The 23512-nt window shown below is 43.3% G+C and overlaps 1 protein-coding gene across 6 annotated transcripts in view; it reads right to left on the bottom strand.

Annotated features, from left to right (window-relative positions):
• The window catches only part of LRP1B (LDL receptor related protein 1B), a 1876014-nt gene that overhangs the window by 512460 nt on the left and 1340042 nt on the right, over window positions 1-23512 (bottom strand). For all 6 annotated transcript variants that reach the window (XM_073241389.1, XM_073241391.1, XM_073241392.1 and 3 more), the window contains exon 33: window positions 1293-1437. In XM_073241389.1, the coding sequence (XP_073097490.1) occupies window positions 1293-1437 (145 nt within the window). The remainder of the gene's footprint in view (window positions 1-1292; window positions 1438-23512) is intronic.

Raw genomic sequence — 23512 nt, forward strand, 5'->3', positions numbered from 1 at the left:
ATACACAAAAATATCATGATATTTTATTTATTGAGTACCAGTGTTTTATTCTCAATTATTCAGTCTATTCTCCATGACTTGAATGGCAGTAAAATTATTTATTTTGACAGAAAATGTTCCATTACAGAATTGCTAGGGAAAACAGTTTTTCCTTATCATGGACAAGGAGCAGAAAGTATCAGCGATCAAATACAAATATGAGCACAAGAGTTTGGGTATTGGTATCTTTTCAACCATGAAAGGAGCCTAGTAATCAGTTCAGATAGAATTTTAAGCAGTTCTTCTCTCTTATTTTATTTTATTTTTTTGGCAAAAAATAAATGCTTCCTGTTGCTCCTGGCAAGATAGGAATCCAAACCCAAAATGGCCCACGCTCTATACAGGGAAGGTAATCGAGAATCTGGTCTTCATTTTGTCTCTCCATGTGCAGGTATGGCTCTCAACTGGTATCTCCCATAAATCTTGCCTGCGTGATGGTTGTCACCTGTCTTCAGAATTAGAGATCCCCTAGGTTCACTGTTCTTAGCTCTACTGCTCTGCTTTGGTCTACATGCCCAAATCCTTTAGATGAAAATCCCTTTAAACTTTCTTGCAATTTTTTCATAAGAGTTCAAGTCTATGAAGCTAAGGATTTTCATGGCAGAGACTGCAGTAAGAAAGCAGAATACAGAAATGTTTTTTTTCTAGGGAGGTAGATCTGCTCATGTCATGGATCATGAAGCAAAAACTGAGAAAGGGCTAGCAGGTGTGGGGCTGTACTGGCTGGCATCTCTACTCTAACTGCCATGTGGGCAGTGTGACAAGTCCACCTATGTAAACCATCTGTTAGTTCTCTCACTCCATTTCACTGCACACCATTTGGACAAGCAAAAAACAAAAATCAAAATGCTTAGAGCCAAACAGTGTAGTGCCTTTGGATATGAAATTCTTATGTTGACAAAATCCACTTGAAGTCCTCTAGTTCATTCAGTTTCTGGGTTTAATGATGCATTGCATATATTTTTCTAGGATTTTTTCTTATTCTTTATATTTTTTCTAAATCAACGACAGGATAAGATCTCTTTGAAGACCTGATGAATTAAGATTCCCTGAGCAGGTTTTCTAATGTTCTGATAGCTCAGTATATACCTTATGATGAAGGCATTTTTTCTACAATGTTAAGTAATGCATGCCTTTTTTTTCCTTTTTGTTGGATGGAAAAATAGGAACCTTCAATTGTTGCATTGAGAAAATGATGTGAAAAAGAGAACATTGTATATTCAAAAGGCGGCACAAATTCATTGCCGTGTGACTTGCCTTGCTGTGCTTCTTTATCATACACTTTCATATGAACAACTCCAGAAGTCTTATTTCGTAGGACAGTGGGGTTTCTTCCATCTCTTTTGCTGCAGGTCCCCAGCTGAGCTAAGTTTTGGTCTGCCCACCACAGCTTCTTGTCTGTAAAAATGATAAGATTTTTTTTAATGGAAAAGATAATCATCTTAATAAATAATAAAAAACAGCTATTACACTGTAGTACTTTCTGATTTATTTTTGTTATCATCCCAAACTCTGTTTCTAAGGGAAATAGTAAAATCACCTTTACTTTTAAAAATACAAACCATAATGACATTTTACTGTTTAAATTTCCTTCTCTCTCCCCCATTAGAGATTCTTGTCTTTAACTTATCTTTTCTTAAAAAGAAAGTGATACAAATAAGAGCATATTTCAAATTAGTATGCAATACACATTTTATTATTTATATATACTTAAGCATGATCATAATAATATTGTACTATATTTGTAAATGTATGGCAAAATCCAACAGAATATCTAAACAACAATTAAAAAGGTTGTTCTCTAATTTTTTTGTTTAAAGTATGAAAGCTTTTAATCCTTGGTACTCTCTGTTACTGGATTTTCAAATTACAGTGACTTCTTTATTCTTTACACTTCATGCCCTTTTCTCTAAAATTTTACTAATGTACACTGTTAACTTGTATTCAGTTTGATACTAGAGACTCTGCAATAAGCTACAGAAAAAAAATAAATAACCCTGACCCTCAGGAAGTTGGTAGTACAAATTATAAACTTCTTACTATAGTATTTCAAACTGTCATAGCAAAAGTATAAGGAAACTATTATCATTCCCATCTCACAGATGAAGAATCTGAGATTCAGAGAGATTAGTTTTCATAATCACATTTACACATTTGGTCTTTCTATCTCCCAAACTAGTGTTCTTTCTAGCACTCCATGCTGAGTGCACTAAAACTTTAAAAGCAATCTAATAATTTTAAAAAAGCTCATAATTTTAAAGATTTTGAACAATTTAGAGTTTTCAACAAAAATCTAATTAATGACAACTGGGACCACATCAATTTTGGCCTACAATTTAAAAGTCATTTAATTCTATGAACAAAATAATGAGTCTTTATCTTCAAGGTACAACTATTCTCATCAAATGCCAGGATAATTCTGTTGAATGAACATCTAGTTTCAGATATTCCAGGAACAAAAATAATACAATCATCAATAATAATCATCCCTTACTAAATCTGATTTTGTATAGTACACAGTTCTAAATACTGCAGATAGATTAATTCACTTAATCTTCATGATTCTACAAGGTAAGTATTACTGTTACTAAAACTATTTTTATAGTTAAGAACACTGAAGGAGAGATTAAATAGTTTTGACTTGACCATACAAATAGTGGCCCCAGATTATAGCCCAGGCACTGATTTCAGAGTCCGTGGTGTTAATCTTATCTCTATTGTGTCTTCTTCCAAAAATGAACAGAGTTTAGTCTTCTCCCTCAAAATACTGATTGGTATAGAGCTTGAGCTGAAGTAGCCCATTTACTTCTGTTTTTATTTACACTCATGAATTTACATAAGAACAGAGAAGTTCCCTGTGAAGAAAAGGGGCAAAAACTTTGACTGTAGAGACTATATCAAAAGGTGTACAGCACACTATGGTAGACTGAACAAATGGGTTTCCTCTTTTTTTCTTTTACTGTGTCACTGTGATAGAAATACAGAAACCCAAAGCAGAATAAACCAACATGATAAACCAGAGAATGGGGAGGCATATAAACATGTAAAAGATGGATGTGGAGGAAAATGGGGAAAGGCAGACAAGTTTGCAACCTAGAAAGTAATTTTTCAAAAGGCTGCAAAGGAATGGAGGCCATCCATCCCCATAGAACTCCGGATTACCTAGATTTTGGCCTGTAAATAATAGAGCAGACGTACAAAGAAAGGATAAAAATGGAAAGATCCAGTGAAGATACTTTTACAGGTAATATCACCTACCACCACCATGTACCCAACCCCTTTCCCTGAGTTTACATAGGGCCAGTAGATGATAGAAAGTATCAATGAAATACATAACCATAGCTGCTTCTTAAAATATATTCAGTGAAGAGATTTGGAATATTAAGTGTGATGCCTGCAATAAAGTTCTCTTCATTCTGTGATTTGGGGGACCCATAGCCTGACCCTCTAGCTCCATCCTAAAGCAAAATCTGTAAGTCACAGTATCAAATGCCCTGTAGATATCTCAGTAAGAAATCAATTGAAAAGTAAGATATCAAATGAAAAGAGTTTTGCTTTCATAAAAGTTGAGGAAAGCCACAGTGATTTGTTATACATAATGGGAAACCAAGGATCTCCAGTTCAATGAAAAAAGTTAGTAGAGTGAAAAATAAACATAAACACTAAGATAAACACAAATTCAGAAAACATCTTTAAAAATCATCAAAGATATTCAAGCACATATGTCATTCTAGAAAAATTAAAGATGCTATAAAAAAGTTGCAAAGAAAGAATAAGAACACTTAGAACATTTTAAAAAATCACTTTTCTAAGTAAAAATATTTTCCAGTAGAATGACTAGAAAATGTGATTGAGGAAGTCTTCCATAAAATAGAAGAAAAAGACAAACAGAAAATAAGAGAAAAGGACAGATAAGTAGGATATTACTTTAAAAAGTCCATAGCCAGATTCTCCACTGTCATGAATTAACAGAAAAATAAATGAATGAATAGAAAACCAGTTTTACTTAAGAATGTCCTTGATTGACCAGTAAAAATTATTAACTTATTAAAACTTGGCTCATCAGTATATGTGTTTTTAATATTCTGTGTGATAAAGTAGTGAGCATAAAGCATTTCTGCTGCATGCTAAAGTTTGATTTTGGAAGAAATGTACTTACAAGATTGCTTAAGCTGCAAGAATAATTAGCTACTCTTTCAGAGCATATCACTTTCACTTGAAAGAGCAATTGACAATCTATGCTATTAAGACTTTGGTATTTGGCAGACATTTTCTCAAAAAATAAATGACATACAAAACAGTTGGACGCTGACAATGCCCAACTTCAAGACTTAGGATAAAGCTAGAGTAAGACAGTGTGGTATTGTCAATATAATGCACAAATAGGTCAGTGGAACAGAATAGACAGCCCAGCAATAGGCACCCATTAATATAGTCAACTGACTTTTCAACAAAGGAGTAAAAGCAATGGTACAGTTATTCTGAAGAACAATTTGGTGGTTTCTCACAAAACTAAACGAACTGTTACTTTATGATCAGAAATTACATTCTTTAGTATTTTCCTAAAGGTGTTAAAACCTTATGTCCACACAAAAACTTGCACACAGAGTTTTATAGATTATTCATAATTGCAAAAACAGAGTAGACTAGAAAAAATAAATAAATAAGAAAAATACTTGACTCCTTAACCACTAGAGGTAGCGAAGCTCTGGCATGGTTTCCATGTGGATTCTAAGGTTGTTTACCCAATAGCCATTCTCCTCCCTGTCAGCTCTGCTGTGGAAGAATAATTTCCACAGGCAATATTCAAAATGCCAAGCTGGCCCCTTTGAAGCCTCCTGAGCAATAGAGGTGGCTATGTAACCCAGTTCTGGGTGACGGTTTCAGGGCAGGAAGGGCTTTTAAGAGTAGCATATAACCATGCCCTGTCTCTATACCGTCTCTGAGGATGACTGATTGGATTCAGATAGGCTGGGTACAGGGTTGCCAAGTAAACAGGAGAAGGGCACCACGCTCATGAAGACCATCACCAAAGACCCCTGTGCACACAAATATCCACGGGAACATGGGCAACAGGCATCTCAGCGACCACGGGGAAACTGGGACAGCAGGCATCCAGAAATAACTATTCTAGGTTATTGCAGTCCTCCAAAAACATGTTTTCATCACCTCTAATTCAAGCTCAAGTTTCTTCAAGCTTCCTAAATATTTGCTGCCTCAGATTCAAAATTCTCTCTCAGGTTTTTGAATAATTACATAATCTAAATTGATTCCACCTATTGAGACTTCTTTCCAATTTCACTCTAGTACATGTATTCAGTCTACTCTTACCACATCACAATATTCCTTAATCCATTTATGCCACAAATATTGGGCATCTGTTATATTTGTAAAGTATTATGTAGATAGTAGAAAAATGACAGAAGATCTCTGCTTTTAGAGATACCACATTGCAGTGAGGGAGACAGACAAGAAATAATAGAAATTACATAACTGAAATTCTTGCAAATCAACAGCAAAAAAAAACAAATAACTTGATTGAAAATACGGAAAGGACTTAAATGAAAGTTTCTTGAAAGAAGGAATGCAAATCGCCAAAAGGCACATGAAAAGATGTTCCATACCACTAATCACCAGGAAAAAACAAATCAAAGCCACAATGAGATATCACTTCACAGCTCTTAGGCAGTTGAAGAGAAAAAAAAAAAGAAGATAGTAATACTGGCAAAGATGTGGGAAGGTTGGAACTTCTGTACACTGTTGCTGGGAATATCAAATGGCATAGCTGCTATAAAAAACAGTCTGGAGGTTCCTCAAAAAAATGTAAAATAAAGCTGTCTTATGATCCAGCAATCCATGTCCATATATTCAAAGGAATTGATGTCAGAATCTCAAAGAAACATTAACACTGCAATGTTCATTGCAGCGTAATTCACACTATTGTGAATAGTAAAGGTATGTAAAGTGCCCATCAAAAGATGAATGGATATGGAAAATGTGGTATGTACATAAAACAGAATATTGTTCAGCTTTATAAAGTAAAAGGAAATATTCAGATGGGGGTTTGGCTAATGGGGCACACAATAAATGTATGGGTGTAGGAGGAACTCAAAAATCTCTTATTTTCCTCTTAATTTTGCTGTGAACCTAAACTGTTGTAGTAAAATAAAGTCTTTAACAAAAGTAAAAAGGAAATTTTGTCATATACAACAACATGGATGAACCTTGAGGACATCATGCTGAGTAAAATTAGCCAGTCATAAAAAAACAAATACTGTATGATTACACTTGCATGAGGTGTCTAAAATAGTCAAACTCATAGAAACAGAGCAGAACAGAGCTTGCCAGGGGCTGGAAGATAGGAAAAAGAGAGTTGCCATTCAAAAGGAATAAAGTTTCCATTATACAAAATGAATAAATTCTAGAAATTTGCTGTACCACCTATAAAGACAAACAAAATGAAAATCTAGACCTGCAATGCAAAGAGGCCAGATGCAAGTTCATCTGTGATGCAGAATTTCAGAATAGATGAGTAACTGAGAACCTTAAGAACTCTAAAAATAGGGGATATATGAGAATAAGAGGACTGCTTTTGAAGGGTCTCCACCAGTAAGATGGCAAACTTCCGGCTTCTCTTCGGGGTCCTCAGTTCCCGCTGGCGCTACCTGAAGCCCAATCACCTCTCGCCCCCCTCCCAATCCCAGCACCTAGCCAACAGCCACCAGCGCTGTAGAAGTGACACCTCAATCAATTTATGCCCCTTCCTATATAACCCAGCACCTTTCCCTAATAAAGCGGAACTCTCCGGTGAATTGCTGCTATGTGTCGCTCCTTTCCTTTCATTGGTGCCGAAACCCGGGAGACGGGACACCCCAACTGGGCCCCGTCTTCCCCCCGACACCAGCAGCAGCTTGCCCTCGTCCTCTTTTTCCGGCGCTGGCTCATAACACTCACCACTCCTCTCTGGCCTTTAGGTAAGTTTTCCCCCCGGAGTGGGCCACTCTTCCCCGAGCTATCTCAGTGCCATTGACCGTGATCGTCTGGCAAGGCCCTGACGCTCGGGGATGATGAGGGAACGCTCCCCGCCTCAGGCCTTCACGGCTGCGGCGGACTCTCAGGCCCCTCCTCCAACAGTCATAAATCCCCGCCTCAGGCCTTCACGGCTGCGGCCGACTCTCTCTCAGGCACCCCCCCTCCAACAGCCATAAATGAGGTGACTCCTTTGTAGATGAGAACGCTCCCTTTTCCCCCCCTCCTCCTTCTGCTCCGTCCGCCGATAACGCCTAGCGCTAGGTACCTCGTGACTCCAGCACTCTGCTTTCTTAGGGAAGTCTGGGTGATGACCCACACTTCCTAAGAAATACCGACTCGTATACGAGTTTCCACAGACCACCAAGGATCATCGGGGACGCCCTTTGTCTCCTTGTGGTCTGCTTCCAGTCCGAAGATCTCTGTTCGTCTTCCCCTGTTTGTCTCCTTCTCTGTCCTTTAGCCATGGGAGCCTCCTCATCCCTCCCTGAAAGTTCACCTCTTGAATGCCTGCTTAAGCATCTGGCTACCCTCTCCCTGACGCCTGATATAAAACCAAAACTTCTCCATAAATATTGCTCCTAAGATTGGCCGACATACCCCCTAGACAATAACAACCAATGGCCCGCAGGGGGAACTCTTGATCCTAACATTACTCACGATCTTTTTAACTACTGCCAGCACCTGAAAAAATGGAAGGAGATTCCCTATATCGAAGCTTTCTGCCTCCTCCTCTCCCTACCCCCTCCCAAGTTCTCCTAGCCTGCAAGCCGCCGCCCCCGCAGAAGCCTCCCATTCACTCCCTTCCCCTTCTTCTCCTACAACAGCCCTTCTCCCTTCCTCCCCAACCATCTCCTCCCCCATCTCACCTCCTCCACCTTCATTCCCTGCAGATTAAGCCTGAGCCTTTCAGCCCCCCTTTAACTAAGTCCCAGGAGCCTCCTCCATCTTTCCCCTCATCACCTGTTTCTCCCCTGTTAGGGACCGCCTTTGTCTTCTCACATGTTTGTAGAGAGAATGGGAAAGCACCTTCCCCCATGTCTGAACGCAGCATGGGAAAGCACAAGCTAGAGAACAACCGGTGCAGTCCTTGGAAGTTATCTGTCCACAAAAACATATCTTGCCAAAACTCCTCACTCTGAAAATAGGGAGACCTTGAAGATGTGTAGAAACACCGCCCCTGCTTCTAAATATGCCCTTCCCCCACTTGCAGATGTGGCAGGAATAGAGAACAATGAACATTCTGTTTACGCATTCCATAAGCAATTAACTAGAGCCATGCTGCAGCTCAGTTAGTAGAGCATGGGACTCTTAATTCAGAGTCATGAGTTCAAGCCCAACTAGAGTGGCAGAAGTAAGCAGCTGAGCTGCTAGCTGGCAACATGTGGGTCCGATTCTATCTTTCTTTATTTTCTTTGCCCCCCTTCTGCACTTCAGAACCTGCTCGACTAGGCACGGCTAGACCGCGTCACTCCCCCACAGACTGAGCCAGAACCCTTCAGTCCCCCTCAGACTCAGTCCTGAAAGCCTCCCAAAATTATCACCCCCCTCCGGGAGGTAGCAGGATCCGAAGGCAGCGTGCGCGTTCACATCCCTTTCTCCTTAAGAGATTTAGCCCAACTAGAGAAACGCCTAAGTTCCTTTTCCACTGATCCCATGACATACATCAGGGAGTTTCAATAGACCCTCCAGTCTTACAGCCTCACACATCATGACATTTTCATGCTCCTGGCCAATACCCTCCTTCCTGAAGAGCATAGACGAGTTTAAACTTCGCCCAAACGCAGGCTACCGAAACCCACAGGACTGACCCCACCTATCCCCCTGGCCCCACTGCTGTCCCCGAACAAGACCCACACTGAGATTATAACACCGCCATGAGTCTCCGCTCTCGAGATATTTTTGCCTCCTGCTTAATAGCAGGTCTGAAAAAGGCAGCTTGTAGTCAATTTTCAAAAGCTCCAAGACATAATTCAAAAGAGAGATGACACCCCCACCAAGTTCTTAGACAGACTCACTCAAGCCCTATTACAGTATACCAGCCTGGACCCAGAAACACCTGAAAGAAGACATGTCTTTACACTTCCTAGCTCAAGGCTACCCCGACATTAAAGCTAAACTCAAAAAGTTAGAACAGAGCCCCGCTACCCCACAGACTGAGATCCTAACAGTAGCCTTTAAAGTCTTCCGTAAGCAGGAAGAGGAGAAAGAACGCCGTAAACAAAAGGCTGATTAAGCCAATTTCCAAATGTTGGCCCAGCTGATAAAACCATAACCTGGGCGCCCCTCTACAAACAAGCCCCCCCCAAGAGCTTGTTTCAAGTGTGGAAAAGAGGGACATTGGTCAAGGGCGTACCACTCCCACAGATCTCCCACCACCCCATGCCCCAGATGCCACAAAAAAGGCCATTGGGGATCTGATTGCCCAACCACCCGAAGGGGAGGCTGGACGAACAACCCCCATCCTAAGCCCGCCGTAGTGGGGCTGGCAGAAGAAGATTGATGGGGCCCGGGAGCCTTCATCTCCTTCCTCCTAGATACAGGAACCACCTTCTCAGTCTTGTGAGAATACCGGGGCCCTACCACGCCAGCCATTACTCCTATAGTTGGGGTAGGAGGTAAACAGATTTTCCCATTAAACCCCCCCCCCTTTTATGCACAATCCTAGACAGTCCCATACTTTTCTCCCACTCCTTCCTAGTTATGCCCCAGTGCCCCATCCCTTTACTAGGACGAGACAACCTTTCCCTCCTCCACGTTTCCATAACTATATCCACTCCCACAGCCCCCAGTACTCCCTTTCTGATAGCCCTCATAGCCGACGACCCCCCTCTGCCCAATGAAAGCTCCGGTTCCGCCCTCATACACCCTGTAAATCCCAAAGTTTGGGACATTACAAGCCCATCCGTGGCCTTATGTCCCCCTGCCTCTATCAAATTATGTGACCCCTCTCAGTATATCTGTCAGACCCAATACCCTCTAACCACTTCAGCCCTCATAGGCCTCCAACCCATCATTCAAGATCTCTTAAACAAAAATTACCTCAGGCCCACTCACTCCCCATTTAATACCCCCATATTAGCTGTTAAAAAAACCAACGGATCTTTCCGCCTTGTCCAAGACCTTCACCTCATCAACATGGCCATTGTCCCTATCCATCCCTTAGTTCCAAATCCATACAGCCTTTTATCGCAGATCCCTGCCTCAGCATCCCACTTCTCAGTCCTAGATCTCAAAGACCCATTTTTCTATCCCTCTAGACCCCTGATCCCATGATTTTTTCATCTTCACCTGGACAGACCCATACACCAGACAGTCTAAACAACTCACTTGGACAGTTTTGCCACAAAGCTTCCGAAATAGTGCCCATATTTTTAGACAGGTCCTAGCTCAGGACCTCGAACAGTTCCATCATGATCACTCCAAGTCCACCTTATAATATATAGACAATCTTCTACTCTGCAGTCTCTCGTGGGAACAGTCTCAACTTGACACTGCCTCCCTACTTAACCTTCTAGCTTCCAGAAGTTACCAAGTATCCCCCGTCAAAGCTCAAATCTCTTCCCCTTCTGTCACTTACCTCAGATTCCTTCTATCTCAACAAAGAAAGTCCATTACCTTAGACAGAAAACGGCTCCTCTCTGACCTGCCCATTCCCAAAACCAAGACAGAAATCCTTTCCTTTCTAAGCCTAGCTAGATATTTTAGAGCATAGATCCCTAACTTCTCCCTGCTCCCTGTTGGCAAGACCCCTATACGACCTCAGCAAGAGCCCCCCTAAAAAAACATTATCCTCCTCACCCCGACACTCCTTCACTAAGCTCTGTCAAGCCCTTGTAGAAGCCCCAGCTCTCCATCTTCCTGATTTGTCGAAGCCCTTCTCATTATACATTCATGAGAAGTCCAGTCAAGCTCTAGGAGTCCTAAGCCAATATTATGGCCCATCCTTTGCCCCAGTAGCTTATCTCTCCAAGCAATTAGACACCACAGTTCAGGAATGGGCCCCCTGCCTACGAGCATTAGCCGCTTGACAGCACTTGCAGAAAGAAGCTCATAAACTGACATTCAGGGTGCCCCTTACCATTCTGTCCCCACATCACCTAAAAGATCTCTTAACCTACAAAAGTTTACAGACTCTCCCTCCCTCCAGACTCCTCACCTTACTGTCCTCTTTCCTCCAAAATCCCATTCACCCCCTTTGCCATCCATACCCGAATCATGACTTTTTCCTCCTTTACTGCTCTCTTGCTTTTTTCCTCATTCCTATTGTCTTCCCCACCACCCCAGCCTCCTTTGTATGGCGATTCAAAGTCAGAGAGACTTACACACAGCATCAAACAAAAGTTACTGCCCTCATTGCCACACCAGACTGCCCTCTGAAAAGCTGCTCTGAGCCTTTATACCTCCACTTTCCTCCCTCCACCGAAGTGTTCACTAGCAGCTACCCTTATCCTCCCTACCTCTGCTTCCTCTATGACCAAAAACAAGCCTATTGCAGGCGATAGAAAGACACCTACAAGAGATGTCCCTACTGGTCTTGCGCAATTCACTACATGAGTAACTTCCAGTACCCACAGTATTACTCCTCCAACCATTTCATGAAATATCCCAACGGCTCATTCTCCTTATCAATCCCAGATCCCTAGGACTCTTGATGAGCTGCAAGAGTCACAGCCTCAGTTTACTATGGGGGGGGTCCTCGACCCCCCACAGTACCCTTCATATCTCTCAAAAGTATGTTCCTTCTCATTCCCAGATCTCTCAAGTTGCATCAGATAGCAGACATTCCGAAAAAGTCATTATCCAAACTCTTGACGGCGCCTCTTCATCTTCTTATCCTCACCCCTCTTCCCATTTCGCCTACTCTTCATTACAGCTCATTCAGGACACCACCATCTTTCTCAACCACACCCTTAACACAGCCAATTGTTTCTTGTGCGCATCACTACAGAGCCCACTGCTGGCCGCCATACCCCTTAATATTTCCAACTACTCCTTCCATGCAGAAAGACAACCCCTCTGCCCCCTGGCAGACATACCCCTATGAGAACCAGAATATGCAGATAATCTCACCATCCACCACTGTGTAGGCCCAACTCCACCCCCGCTCCAGTGCACTTCACTGCCTCTCTATCTACACCCCTACCTCCGGCTCTAAGACTTTTACGCAACTGGGACACTTCTTTTAGTGTAATGGCAGTCTTTTCAACTCAGTGCCTCTCAACTCCGATACACCCTGCATTCTCGTCACCCTAATCCCACAGTTTACACTTTACAGCATGGCAGAATTCCTTGAGCTCCAACCTCCCTTGCCCTCGCGCACAAAAAGAGGTGCTTTCCTTCCCATCATGGTCAGTAGCTCTTTGATCACCTGAGCCATTGGGGTAAGGTTTTCGGGAGAAGCCTTGGGTCACTCTCTATAGGCAGGTAGAGATCTCAACGCCAAATTTGAGGGAGCCCTGACATCCACTGTCGATTCTCTAGCCTCTCTCCAAAGACAGGTCACTTCTCTAGCGAAAGTCACCCTTCAAAACCGGCGGGCCCTAGATCTGCTTACAGCCGAGAAGGGCGGCACCTGTGTCTTCCTCTGAGAAGAGTGCTGCTATTTCGGCATTGTAGAAACTGACATTACCAAACTCACCGACCTTGCCTCCAGCCTCCACTCTGCTTCCAATTCCAACCCATTCTCTTCAATACTAACAAACCCCCTCCTCACCTAGCTCTGGCCCATTGCAGGCCCCATAATAATCATTCTTCTCGCCTGTCTCTTCTTACCCTGTATAATAAAGTTCATCAAATCCCAAGTCGGAAAAATCTCTAATCAAGCTTTCAACCAGCTTTTACTCAAGAACTACCAGCTTCTGGCCACAGAAGATCCCTCACCCTCAGATGACCTCCTCACCACACGCTGAGATAAACCCCTCTCTCCACTGGAAACTGTTCCTGGAAACAATGGCCGCAGACGCCTGGCTCCTGACACCCATATCCTCTTGGCACCATTGGAATCAACAGGTCCTCAACCTATAGTTACAGAGAACCTTCATTGATTTCCAAACCTGAAGAAGTCCACATCTACTCGTCCTTACTGCGGAGAGTCCTATCAACCCTTTCCTCCCAGTCCTCAAGCCCTCACTCCCTTCTCCGCCCCTGTTCAGCAAGAAGCAGCCAGAGAGAAAGCAACGTCCACAAACCCATAGAGGAGAAAGGGGAGAATGAAGGGTCCCCACCAGTAAGATGGCAAACTTCCGGCTTCTCTTCGGGGTCCTCAGTTCCCGCCGGCACCACCTGAAGCCCAATCACCTCTCGCCCCCCTCCCAATCCCAGCACCTAGCCAACAGCCAACAGCCCCATAGAAGTGACACCTCAATCAATTAATGCCCCTTCCTATATAACCCAGCACCTTTCCCTAATAAAGCGGAACTCTCCGGTGAATTGCTGCTATGTGTCGCTCCTTTCCTTTCAGCTTTAGTCTATGTAAGAAGCAGTTAGAACCCAGTGTGCACAGCCAAGAAAGCAGGATTGTGCAGTGTTAACAGCACTGTCTTGTGCAATTAAAAAGCTGTTAAGAGGGCAAATCCCATGTTGTGTTCTTATCACAATTTTTAAAATAAATAAATAAATAAATAAATGTAGACTGCTACTAGTATTATGGAGAAAATAGGCACAGTTCCATTTTTTAAGTTGGTTTCCCCACCTTCCTCTGCACATAATTCTACCCTACACACCATTTATCACGCAAGCATAATGTCTCCCCCGCCTCTGTGAAATATTTCAGACTAGCATGTGACACTCTGACTCTTCCTCCTCACTGATTCTGAGGCCTCTACAGACAGAATCACATGGCTTTATACTTAATTGTTTGTTTTTCCTTTCATTTCACTGGCACTAATTTCGCCTCTTTATCCGAGATGAAAGCTCCTGGGAATGCTGTCTGTACTCCTTTGTATTATTCACAGTGCTTCACATTCTTTTGAACTGCTCATGATGTAGAAATTCCCTAAATACCTGTGAAATAACTTGGGAAATAAATTATCTCTAAAAATATCTCTGATAACAATCCACAACTCAGGAAACATTTAAATAAAGCCATCTCTCCCATTCCCTGCTGATATTATCTTTTAAAAATATCTCTTTTTAAATATTATCCTTTTTAAAGATACCGCTAACATTAAGAAAAAACTTTTGTTTTTGACTGCGTAATTATTACTTAAAATCACATTTGTTTCCCTCCCTTTTTTTTCTCAAGCTGTTCCAAATAGAAAAGGAGGCCACCCAACTAAAAAATAATAGTTGGTTGAAAGCAGGTTATAACTGATGACTGATTTAATAGACAAAATGAAAGTCTAGACCTGAAGGGAAGAGGGCAGATCCAAGTTAATTTGAACTGCAGAACTTCAGAAAAGATCAGAAATTGACAACCTTAAGACCACTAAAAATACATAGAAATATGCAATTGAAAATAAGAGGACTAGTTTAGTCTATTTAAGAAGCAGTTAGAACCCAGTGTATATAACCAAGAAATCTGGCATCCAGGATAATATCCCCCATATGAGAGATGAGGGGTTTCCCTTTTGGGGGAAACTATCTGGCTCAGTGCTCTGAAGAAGCTGCTGATTACTGGGAGGTACTCTCATCCCTCAAGAGGCTCAGGGTAGCTATTTTTAATGATGCTACCATAACATAAGCCTTAATTACTGAATTCGGAACTTCCAATCATCACGAGAAAAGTGAAGAGATGGCCAAGAGATACCAGATAATTGAAGACAGACTACACCATAACCAAAACCGAAATTAAAAAAACAAAATGCAAAAAACAGGAAAAATAAATTCTCAGAGGAAACAGAAGCAGCAGAGAAAAAAAGAAACAAACTAAAACAAAATAAAAACAAATTAATATCCTCAGAGCTACAATAGGAATCCAATTCTTGAAGCAAAAATAGGAGGCTGTAAAAAAGGAATAGTTAAAGGAACCAAAATCCGAACTCTTAGATATCAAAACAATTATAGTTGAAATAGATTTTTTGATAACAAGTCTAAATTTGAGAAAATCCTCAAGGAAATAAGGAAGAAAAGAAGGAAACTAGAAACAGAAAACAAAAACACCATCTAAGTTACATGAATTTAGAAAGAGATAATTGAGAAACAGGGAAAAATTCATTAGAAAAATTAATATTCTTTTTCAGAACTGAAGGAAAAAACAAAAGTTTCTAGAGTGAAAACTAGTTAATAATCAAAAGGATCCAACAGCATAATAGACTGGACTTCTCAAATGCAACACTAAACTTGAGAAGACAAATTAAGCATGCCTTAGGAGATCTAATACGCAATTATTTCCGATCCCGATTTCCATTATCAATTGCTATGGCCTGAATGTTTGCATACCCTACCCTACCCAAAAACCCAGTGGGATGGTATTAAGAGATGACCTTTGGGAGTTAATTAGATTATGCTGGTGGAGCTCCCAAAATGGGATTAGTGTCCCTATAAGAACAGAGCTAGCCCTCTCTTTCTGTTCTCTACCATGTTAGGACACAATGAGGGTATGTCATTTGCAAATGAGAAAGCAGGCTCTCAGCAGACATTGGATCTACTGACGCCCTGATCTTGGACTTCCCAGCTTCCACACTGTAAGAAATACATGTTTGCTGTTTGAGCCTTCCAGTCTATGGTAATTTGTTACAGAAGCCCAAACTGAGGCACCAGCTAATCAAATGTCACAGTAGAATACACATTTACAGACATTGCCTTGATCAATTTCCTTCATGAATACCATTTCTCAGAAAGTTGCTAGAAGCTGTACTTCACCAAAACGAGGGAATAAACTGATGGTATATGAGATCTAGGAAACAGAGAAGATAGGCAAAAAGAATGCCAATTTCATGGTCACAGTGAGCCACAGACAGCCAATCTAGAGAGCAAGCTGTCCACAGTGAAGCAGGAAATCAGAGAATTTCAGGAGAATGCATGTTGGGGAGAGGGCTCAATAGCACTGTATCTTTAGCTACCATATTATTAAGTCAATAAACAATATTTACAACTCCTTTAAAAACAAATCTATAAATATGGTAAAAATTATCAAACAAAATAGCCCAAAGAGTTGAGATTTTATCTACTGCCTGGGAAAGTGGGGATGAGAAACAGTAGAGCATTCTCACTTGTGATTTCGGTAAGTACATATCACCCTAATAGCTCCAAAATTTCTTACTAATTCTTAAACATCCTCATAATCTTTAGGCCAAGTACCCAACTTTATAATAGGTATTTCTACCTGGGTTTCACAAAGTTACCACAAACTTTATGTAATCAAATAAAATCCTTTTTATTTTTCCCATGTATGCTTCCTTTCCCATAAACTTGTTATGGACTTAATGTTTGTATCACCAACCCCCATTCATATGTTGAAATTCTAAACCCCAATGTGTGGTGCCTATGGAGGTGATTAGTTTATAAGGTGGACAGTTCATGAATGGCATTAATTCCCTTATAAAAGACATCTCAGAGAGCTATTACCCTTTCTACCTTGCATCAGTGATAACCTAAGAACTGGCTAAGAACCAGGAAGCAGGTTCTCACCAGACACAGAATCTACCTGTGCCTTGATCTTCAACTTCCAGCCTCCAGAACAATGGAAAAAAAATGCTTGTTGTGTAAGCCAGCTAAGCTATGATGTTTTTGTTACAGCAGCTTGAACTGATAGAAACAGCTTCTCACAGTGAATGACCCCACTTAGGTAAACACTAACCACTTATTTGTCTCTGCCCACATCCATGGCCTCTCCCAGGTGCTTTTCCAATCTGAGCAAGCACATTTAACTCTTCACCTTATTATTTTAGGAATATTTTATTTCCTCCTTATTCTCACTGAAACTGCTTAGCTCAGCATCTTGTCACTTCTCATTCTCCTGTAACTGTTGAGGAAACACTAGAGTGATCTTTCCAAAATGCAAATATGAGCATGTTACTTTGCTTTTTAAAACTCTTCCCCTGACAACCCTGCAGCATTGCTCAAAGCCCATCCATAATTTGATGCCTATTTAATTTTCCATCACCCTATCTATTACTGCCCCCAATGCTCCATATTCTAGGTATACTGAAGTGCAGTCAACTTTCAGTTTTCCAGGGATAGATTAAATATGCCATGGCAAGAATATGAACAAAAATAATCAAAGGCAGCTTATTTGTAAAGAAAAATAATTAAAATTCACTATTGTGTATAAGAGAAATAACTACATCAGAACAAGTATATTATTTATAATTACATAGGAAGCATTACACTTTTATACTGTACCCAATGCAAATCAGGAACGCCCTTCCACCTGGACGATCAGAGGTGGATCTGTTGGTCTACAGCAGGCTGTTAGCCTGTTGGTGAGCAGCTCTTGCAGTTTGTCTCAAGCCCTATACAAAAATCCGTTCCTTAAGGCTGTGATGTAACTAGAAATGTCTTTGCCCTGCCCACACCTGTTTTTTCTTGTTGTTTCTTAAACAGTGCATTTGGAGAAGGATAGTGAAGGTGGGATGGAGAACATTGCAGAACAAAGCCCACAATGTTGCTTTGACCTTGAACTGACAGATACGGTCGTCAACTCTTTCAATTCTTTGTTCTGCTCAGAGGCAGCCTCACTGAGAGCTGAGGGGGCAGTCTAGGGTTATAGGGAGAAAAATTTGAGAATGGCAGGTAATTTAATTTCCAAGTTGATGGCTTGACTGGGTTTCCAGCGAACTAATATTTGTGCAGTGATGAAAGAGAGAATGACAGTGAGAGGGAGGAACTGGCTGACAAAAAAAGAGGCAGCTCCAAAGAACTGCTTGCTGGGATGTTTAGAAAATAAAAAGTGGAGTTTATTCAATTAAAACTGATGTTATCTAAGACTGTTGTCATTAGAAAAGGAAGTGGGGGAGGAAGGGGAGGAGGAAGAAATAAAGAATTACTCAGTTCAGATAACAGAGCAGACTATTTGAACATTTTAATAAAATGCATTTGTATTAAATATTCATCTTATATCACAGCTGTGTTTAATTGTGTCTGAACTGTGTTTTATCAGTGTCCTCCTTCCATTTTCTATTACCCCAGGTGATAGGTTAACATAGACTTGATAGTATTTATAATGTCCCCAGTGGTGATTCCTAAACATCCCTGTGCCTTTTCATATTTGCCTTCAGTTTCAATTCCTGGTCTGCAATCATCACCTCCACTGCCAGACCCACCTCTATTCCCATTATCTGAACAATGGATACATACGCAGATTTCCAGTCCCAGCTCAAACAGCATCTCTCTGTATGGAAGCTTTGATTTCAGTCTGGGAAGTAAAGTGATTCACCTATTCTTTGTGTTGTTCTGTGATCTGTGTATAATTTTATTGTAACGTTCATAACCCTACAGCACTTTGTTAATTTACATGTATGTCTCCTTGTTTAAAATATAAGACTCTTTAGGGTAGGAATTGTCTTTGAACTCTTATCCTCCACAAATGCACCCTGCCAGTCACACAGATGGTTTTCAAGGCTACTTGAGAGTCACTACAGCAGGCAAGAGAACATGGCTTGGAGTCACACACACCTGCTTTGACACCTGGCCAGGACACTGTTGCTCTGGGTGATCCTGAACAGCTTACTGGAACTCATGGAATCAGTCTTCACATCTGGCAAATGAGGGCGTTTCTACCACACATCCACCCTAAAGTATTAACTGAGTGACTTTAATGGGAAGGGCAATAATTGGTAGCTAGCTATACTGGATAAATGAATGAATGAGTCAACAAAAAACTGAAATGTTTGTGTGAGTATACTGATTCTATTACATAAACAGTTCAGAAAAATATTTCTACCCACTATTAATAGGCATGTGTGTGGAATTTGAAGGGCCCCCACCCATAAGATGGCAAACTCACACCTCGCCCCCCCTAATCCCAGCACCTAGCCAAGAGCCACCAGCCCTGTAGAAGTGACACCTCAATCAGCTCATGCCCCTTCCTTTATAACCCAGCACTTTTCCCTAATAAAGCAGAATTCTCCAGTGAATTGCTGCTGTGTGTCACTCCTTTCCTTTAATTGGTGCCGAAACCTGGGAGACGGGACACCCCAACTGGGCCCTGTCTTCCCCTGACACCAGCAGCAGCTTGCCCTCATCCTCTTTTTCCGGCACTGGCTCCTCACACTCACCACTCCTCTTTGGCCTTTGGGTAAGTTTTCCCCCAGAGCGGACCGCTCTTTCCCGAGCTATCACAGCGGCATTGACCGTGATCGTCCGGCAAGGCCCTGATGCTCAGGGATGAGGAGGGAACTCTCCCCGCCTCAGGCCTTCACGGCTGCGGCAGACCCTCAGGCCCCTCCTCCAATAGCCATAAACGAGGTGACTCCTTTGTGGAAGAGAATGCTCCCTTTTCCCCCCCTCCTAATTCTGTTCCATCCGCCGAAAATTCCTAGTACTAGGTTCCTCGTGACTCCGGCACTCTGCCTTCTTAGAGAAGTCTGAGTGACGACCCACACTTCCTAAGAAATTCTGACTCGTATATGAGTTTCCGCAGACCACCAAGGATCATCGGGGACGCCCTTTGTCTCCTTGCGGTCTGCTCCCAGTCCGAGCATCTCGGTTCATCTTCCCCTGTTTGTCTCCTTCTCTGTCCTTTAGCCATGGGAGCTTCCTCATCCCTCCCTGAAAGTTCAACTCTTGAATACCTGCTCAAGCATCTGGCTACCCTCTCCCTGACAACTGATATAAAACCAAAACTTCTCCGTAAATACTGCTCCCAAGATTGGCCGACATACCCCCTAGACAATAACAACCAATGGCCCGCAGGGGGAACTTTTGATCCTAACATCACTCGTGATCTCTTTAACTACTGCCAGCGCCTGAAAAAATGGAAGGAGATTCCTGATATCGAAGCTTTCCGCCTCCTCCCCCCCGCCTCCCTCCAAGTTCTCCTAGCCTGCAAGCCATCTCTCCCGCAGAAGCCTCCCACCCACCCCCTTCCCCCAACAGTCCCTCCCCATTCCTCCACCACCACTGCTGTCGCCGCTGCCTCCACCCCCACAGAAGCCTCTCATTCACTCCCTTCCCCTTCTTCTCCTACAACAACCTTTCGCCCTTCCTCCCCCACCATCTCCTCCCCCATCTCACCTCCTCTGCCTTTGTACCCCTCACCTGCCCCTCCCCCGCGGGCTGAGCCTGAGCCTTTCAGTCCCCCTTTAACTAGGTCCTGGGGGCCTCCTCTGTCTTTGCCCTCATCACCTGTTTCTCCCCCACAGACTGAGCCAGAACCCTTCAGTCCCCCTCAGACTCAGTCCCGAGGGCCTCCCAAAATTATCACCCCCCCCTCCGGGAGGTAGCAGAATCTGAAGGCATCATGCGCGTTCACATCCCTTCTTCCTTAGGAGATATAGTCCAATTTGAGAAACACCTAGGTTCCTTTTCCACTGATCCCATGACATATATCAGGGATTCAATTGACCCTCCAGTCATACAGCCTCAAATGTCATGACATTTTCATGCTCCTGGCCAATACCCTCCTTCCTGAAGAGCATAGACGAGTTTGGGACTTCACCCAAATGCACGCTACCAAAACCCACAGGACTGACCCCACCTAACCCCTGGCCCCACCGCTGTCCCCGAACAAGACCCACACTGGGATTATAACACAGCCGTGGGTTTCAGCTCTCGATATATCTTCGCCTCCTGCCAAATAGCAGGTCTGAAAAAGAAAAAGGAAGCTTGTAAAGTAGTCAATTTTCAAAAGCTCCAAGACATAATTCAAAGGAGGGAGGAAACTCCCTCCGAGTTCTTAGACAGACTCATTCAAGCCCTATTACAATATACCAGCCTGGACCCAGAAACGCCTGAGGGAAGACATGCCCTTATGACATACTTCCTAGCTCAAAGCTACCCCGACATTAAAGCTAAACTCAAAAAGTTAGAACAGGGCCCCGCTACCCCACAGACTGAGATCCTAAAAGTGGCCTTTAAAGTCTTCCATAACCAGGAGGAGGAGAAAGAACGCCGTAAACAAAAGGCTGATCAGGCCAATTTCCAAATGTTGGCCCAGCTGATAAAACCACAACCTGGGCGCCCTTCTACAAACAAGCCCCCCTCAGAAGCTTGTTTCAAGTGCGGACAAGAACAACATTGGTCAAGGGTGTGCCCCTCCCCCAGATCTCCTACCACCCCATGTCCCAGATGCCACAAAAAGGGCCACTGGGGGTCTGATTGCCCAGCCACCTGAAGGGGAGGCTGGACGAACAACCCCCATCCTAAGCCCGCCGTAGTGGGGCTGGCAGAAGAAGACTGACGGGGCCCGGGGGCTTCTCGCCCGACCATTTCCATCACCAAACAGGAGCCCAGGGTTACTTTAACAGTAGACGGTTGCCCCATCTCCTTCCTCCTAGATACAGGAGCCACCTTCTCAGTATTGCGAGAATACCGGGGCCCTACCACTCCTGCCATTACTCCTAGAGTCGGGGTAGGAGGTAAACAGATTTTCCCATTAAACCCCCCCCTTTTTATGCACAATCCAAGACAATCCCATACCTTTCTCCCACTCCTTCCTGGTTATGCCCCAGTGTCCCATCCCTTTACTAGGATGGGACATCCTTTCTCTCCTCCACATTTCCATAACTATATCCACTCCCACAGCCCCCAGTAGTCCCTTTCTGATGGCCCTCATAGCTGATGACCCCCCTCTACCCAATGAAAGCTCCGGTTCCGCCCCCATACACCCTATAAATCCCAAAGTTTGGGACATTACAAGCCCCTCCATGGCTCTATGTCCTCCTGCCTCTATCAAATTACGTGACACCTCTCAGTATATCTGTCAGGCCCAATACCCCCTAACCACTTAAGCCCTCATAGGCCTCCAACCCATCATTCAAGATCTCTTAAACAAAAATTACCTCAGACCCACTCACTCCCCATTTAATACCCCCATATTAGCTGTTAAAAAAAACCAATGGATTTTTCCGCCTTGTCCAACACCTTCGCCTCATCAACACTGCCGTTGTCCCTATCCATCCCTGAGTTCCAAATCCATACACCCTTTTATCGCAGATCCCTGCCTCAGCATCCCACTTCTCAGTCCTAGATCTCAAGGACGCATTTTTTCTATTCCTCTGGACCCCTCCTCCTAAGATTTTTTCACCTTCACCTGAACGGACCCATACACAAGACATTCTGAACAACTCACTTGGACAGTTTTGCCACAAGGCTTCCAAGATAGTCCCCATATTTTTGGACAGGTCCTAGCTCAGGACCTCAAACAGTTTCATCATGATCACTCCAAGTCCACCTTATTACAATACGTAGACGATCTTCTACTCTGCAGTCCCTCATGGGAACAGTCTTAACTTGACATTGCCTCCCTATTTAACCTTCTAGCTTCCAGAGGTTACCAGGTATCCCCCATCAAAGCTCAAATCTCTTCCCCTTCTGTCACTTACCTCGGATTCCTTCTATCTTAACAAAGAAAGTCCATTACCTTAGACAGAAAATGGCTCCTCTCTGACCTGCCTGTTCCCAAAACCAAGACAGAAATCCTTTCCTTTCTAGGCCTGGCTGGGTATTTTAGAGCGTGGATCCCTAACTTCTCCCTGTTGGCAAGACCCCTATACGATCTCAGCAAGGGCCCCCCCAAAGAACCATTATCATCTCACCCTGACACTCCTTCATTAAGCTCCGTCAAGCCCTTGTGGAAGCCCCAGCTCTCCATCTTCCTGATTTGTCGAAGCCCTTCTCATTATACATTCATGAGAGGTCCAGTCAACCTCTAGGAGTCCTAGGCCAATATTATGGCCCATCCTTTGCCCCAGTAGCTTATCTCTCTAAGCAATTAGACCCCACAGTTCGGGGATGGGCTCCCTGCCTATGGCCATTAGCCGCTGGGCAGCTCTTGCAGAAAGAAGCTCATAAACTAACATTCGGGGCGCCCCTTACTATTCTGTCCCCACATCACCTAAAAGATCTCTTAACCTACAAAAGTTTACAGATTCTCCCTCCCTCCAGACTCCTGACCTTACTGTCCTCCAAAATCCAGACATTTCTTTCCTCCCCTGCCAGCCCCTGAATCCAGCCACTCTTCTTCCTCTACCCTGCTCTCCTCATACTCCCTCGCATGATTGCCTGGAAGCCCTTCACAACCTCCTTCCGAGCCACTCCACGATCTCCGAAGGAGCCCTCTCACACTCCGACCTCATCTGGTTTACTGATGGGTCCTCCTTTAAACATGAGGGCACCCACTACTCAGGATATGCAGTAGTCTCCCTCGAAGACGTCACTGAGGCACGAGCCCTACCCCCCGGTACAACCAATCAACAGGCCGAACTCATTGTAGTCACCAGAGCTTGCACTCTGGCCCGGGACACATCTCTCACACTGTACACTGACTCCAAATACATATTCCACATTCTCTTGTCTCACGCGGCAGTATGGAAAGAACGAGGCCTCCTCACCACAAAAA

This window comes from Manis javanica, chromosome 7 (assembly GCF_040802235.1).
Source record: "Manis javanica isolate MJ-LG chromosome 7, MJ_LKY, whole genome shotgun sequence".
Taxonomy (NCBI): domain Eukaryota; kingdom Metazoa; phylum Chordata; class Mammalia; order Pholidota; family Manidae; genus Manis; species Manis javanica.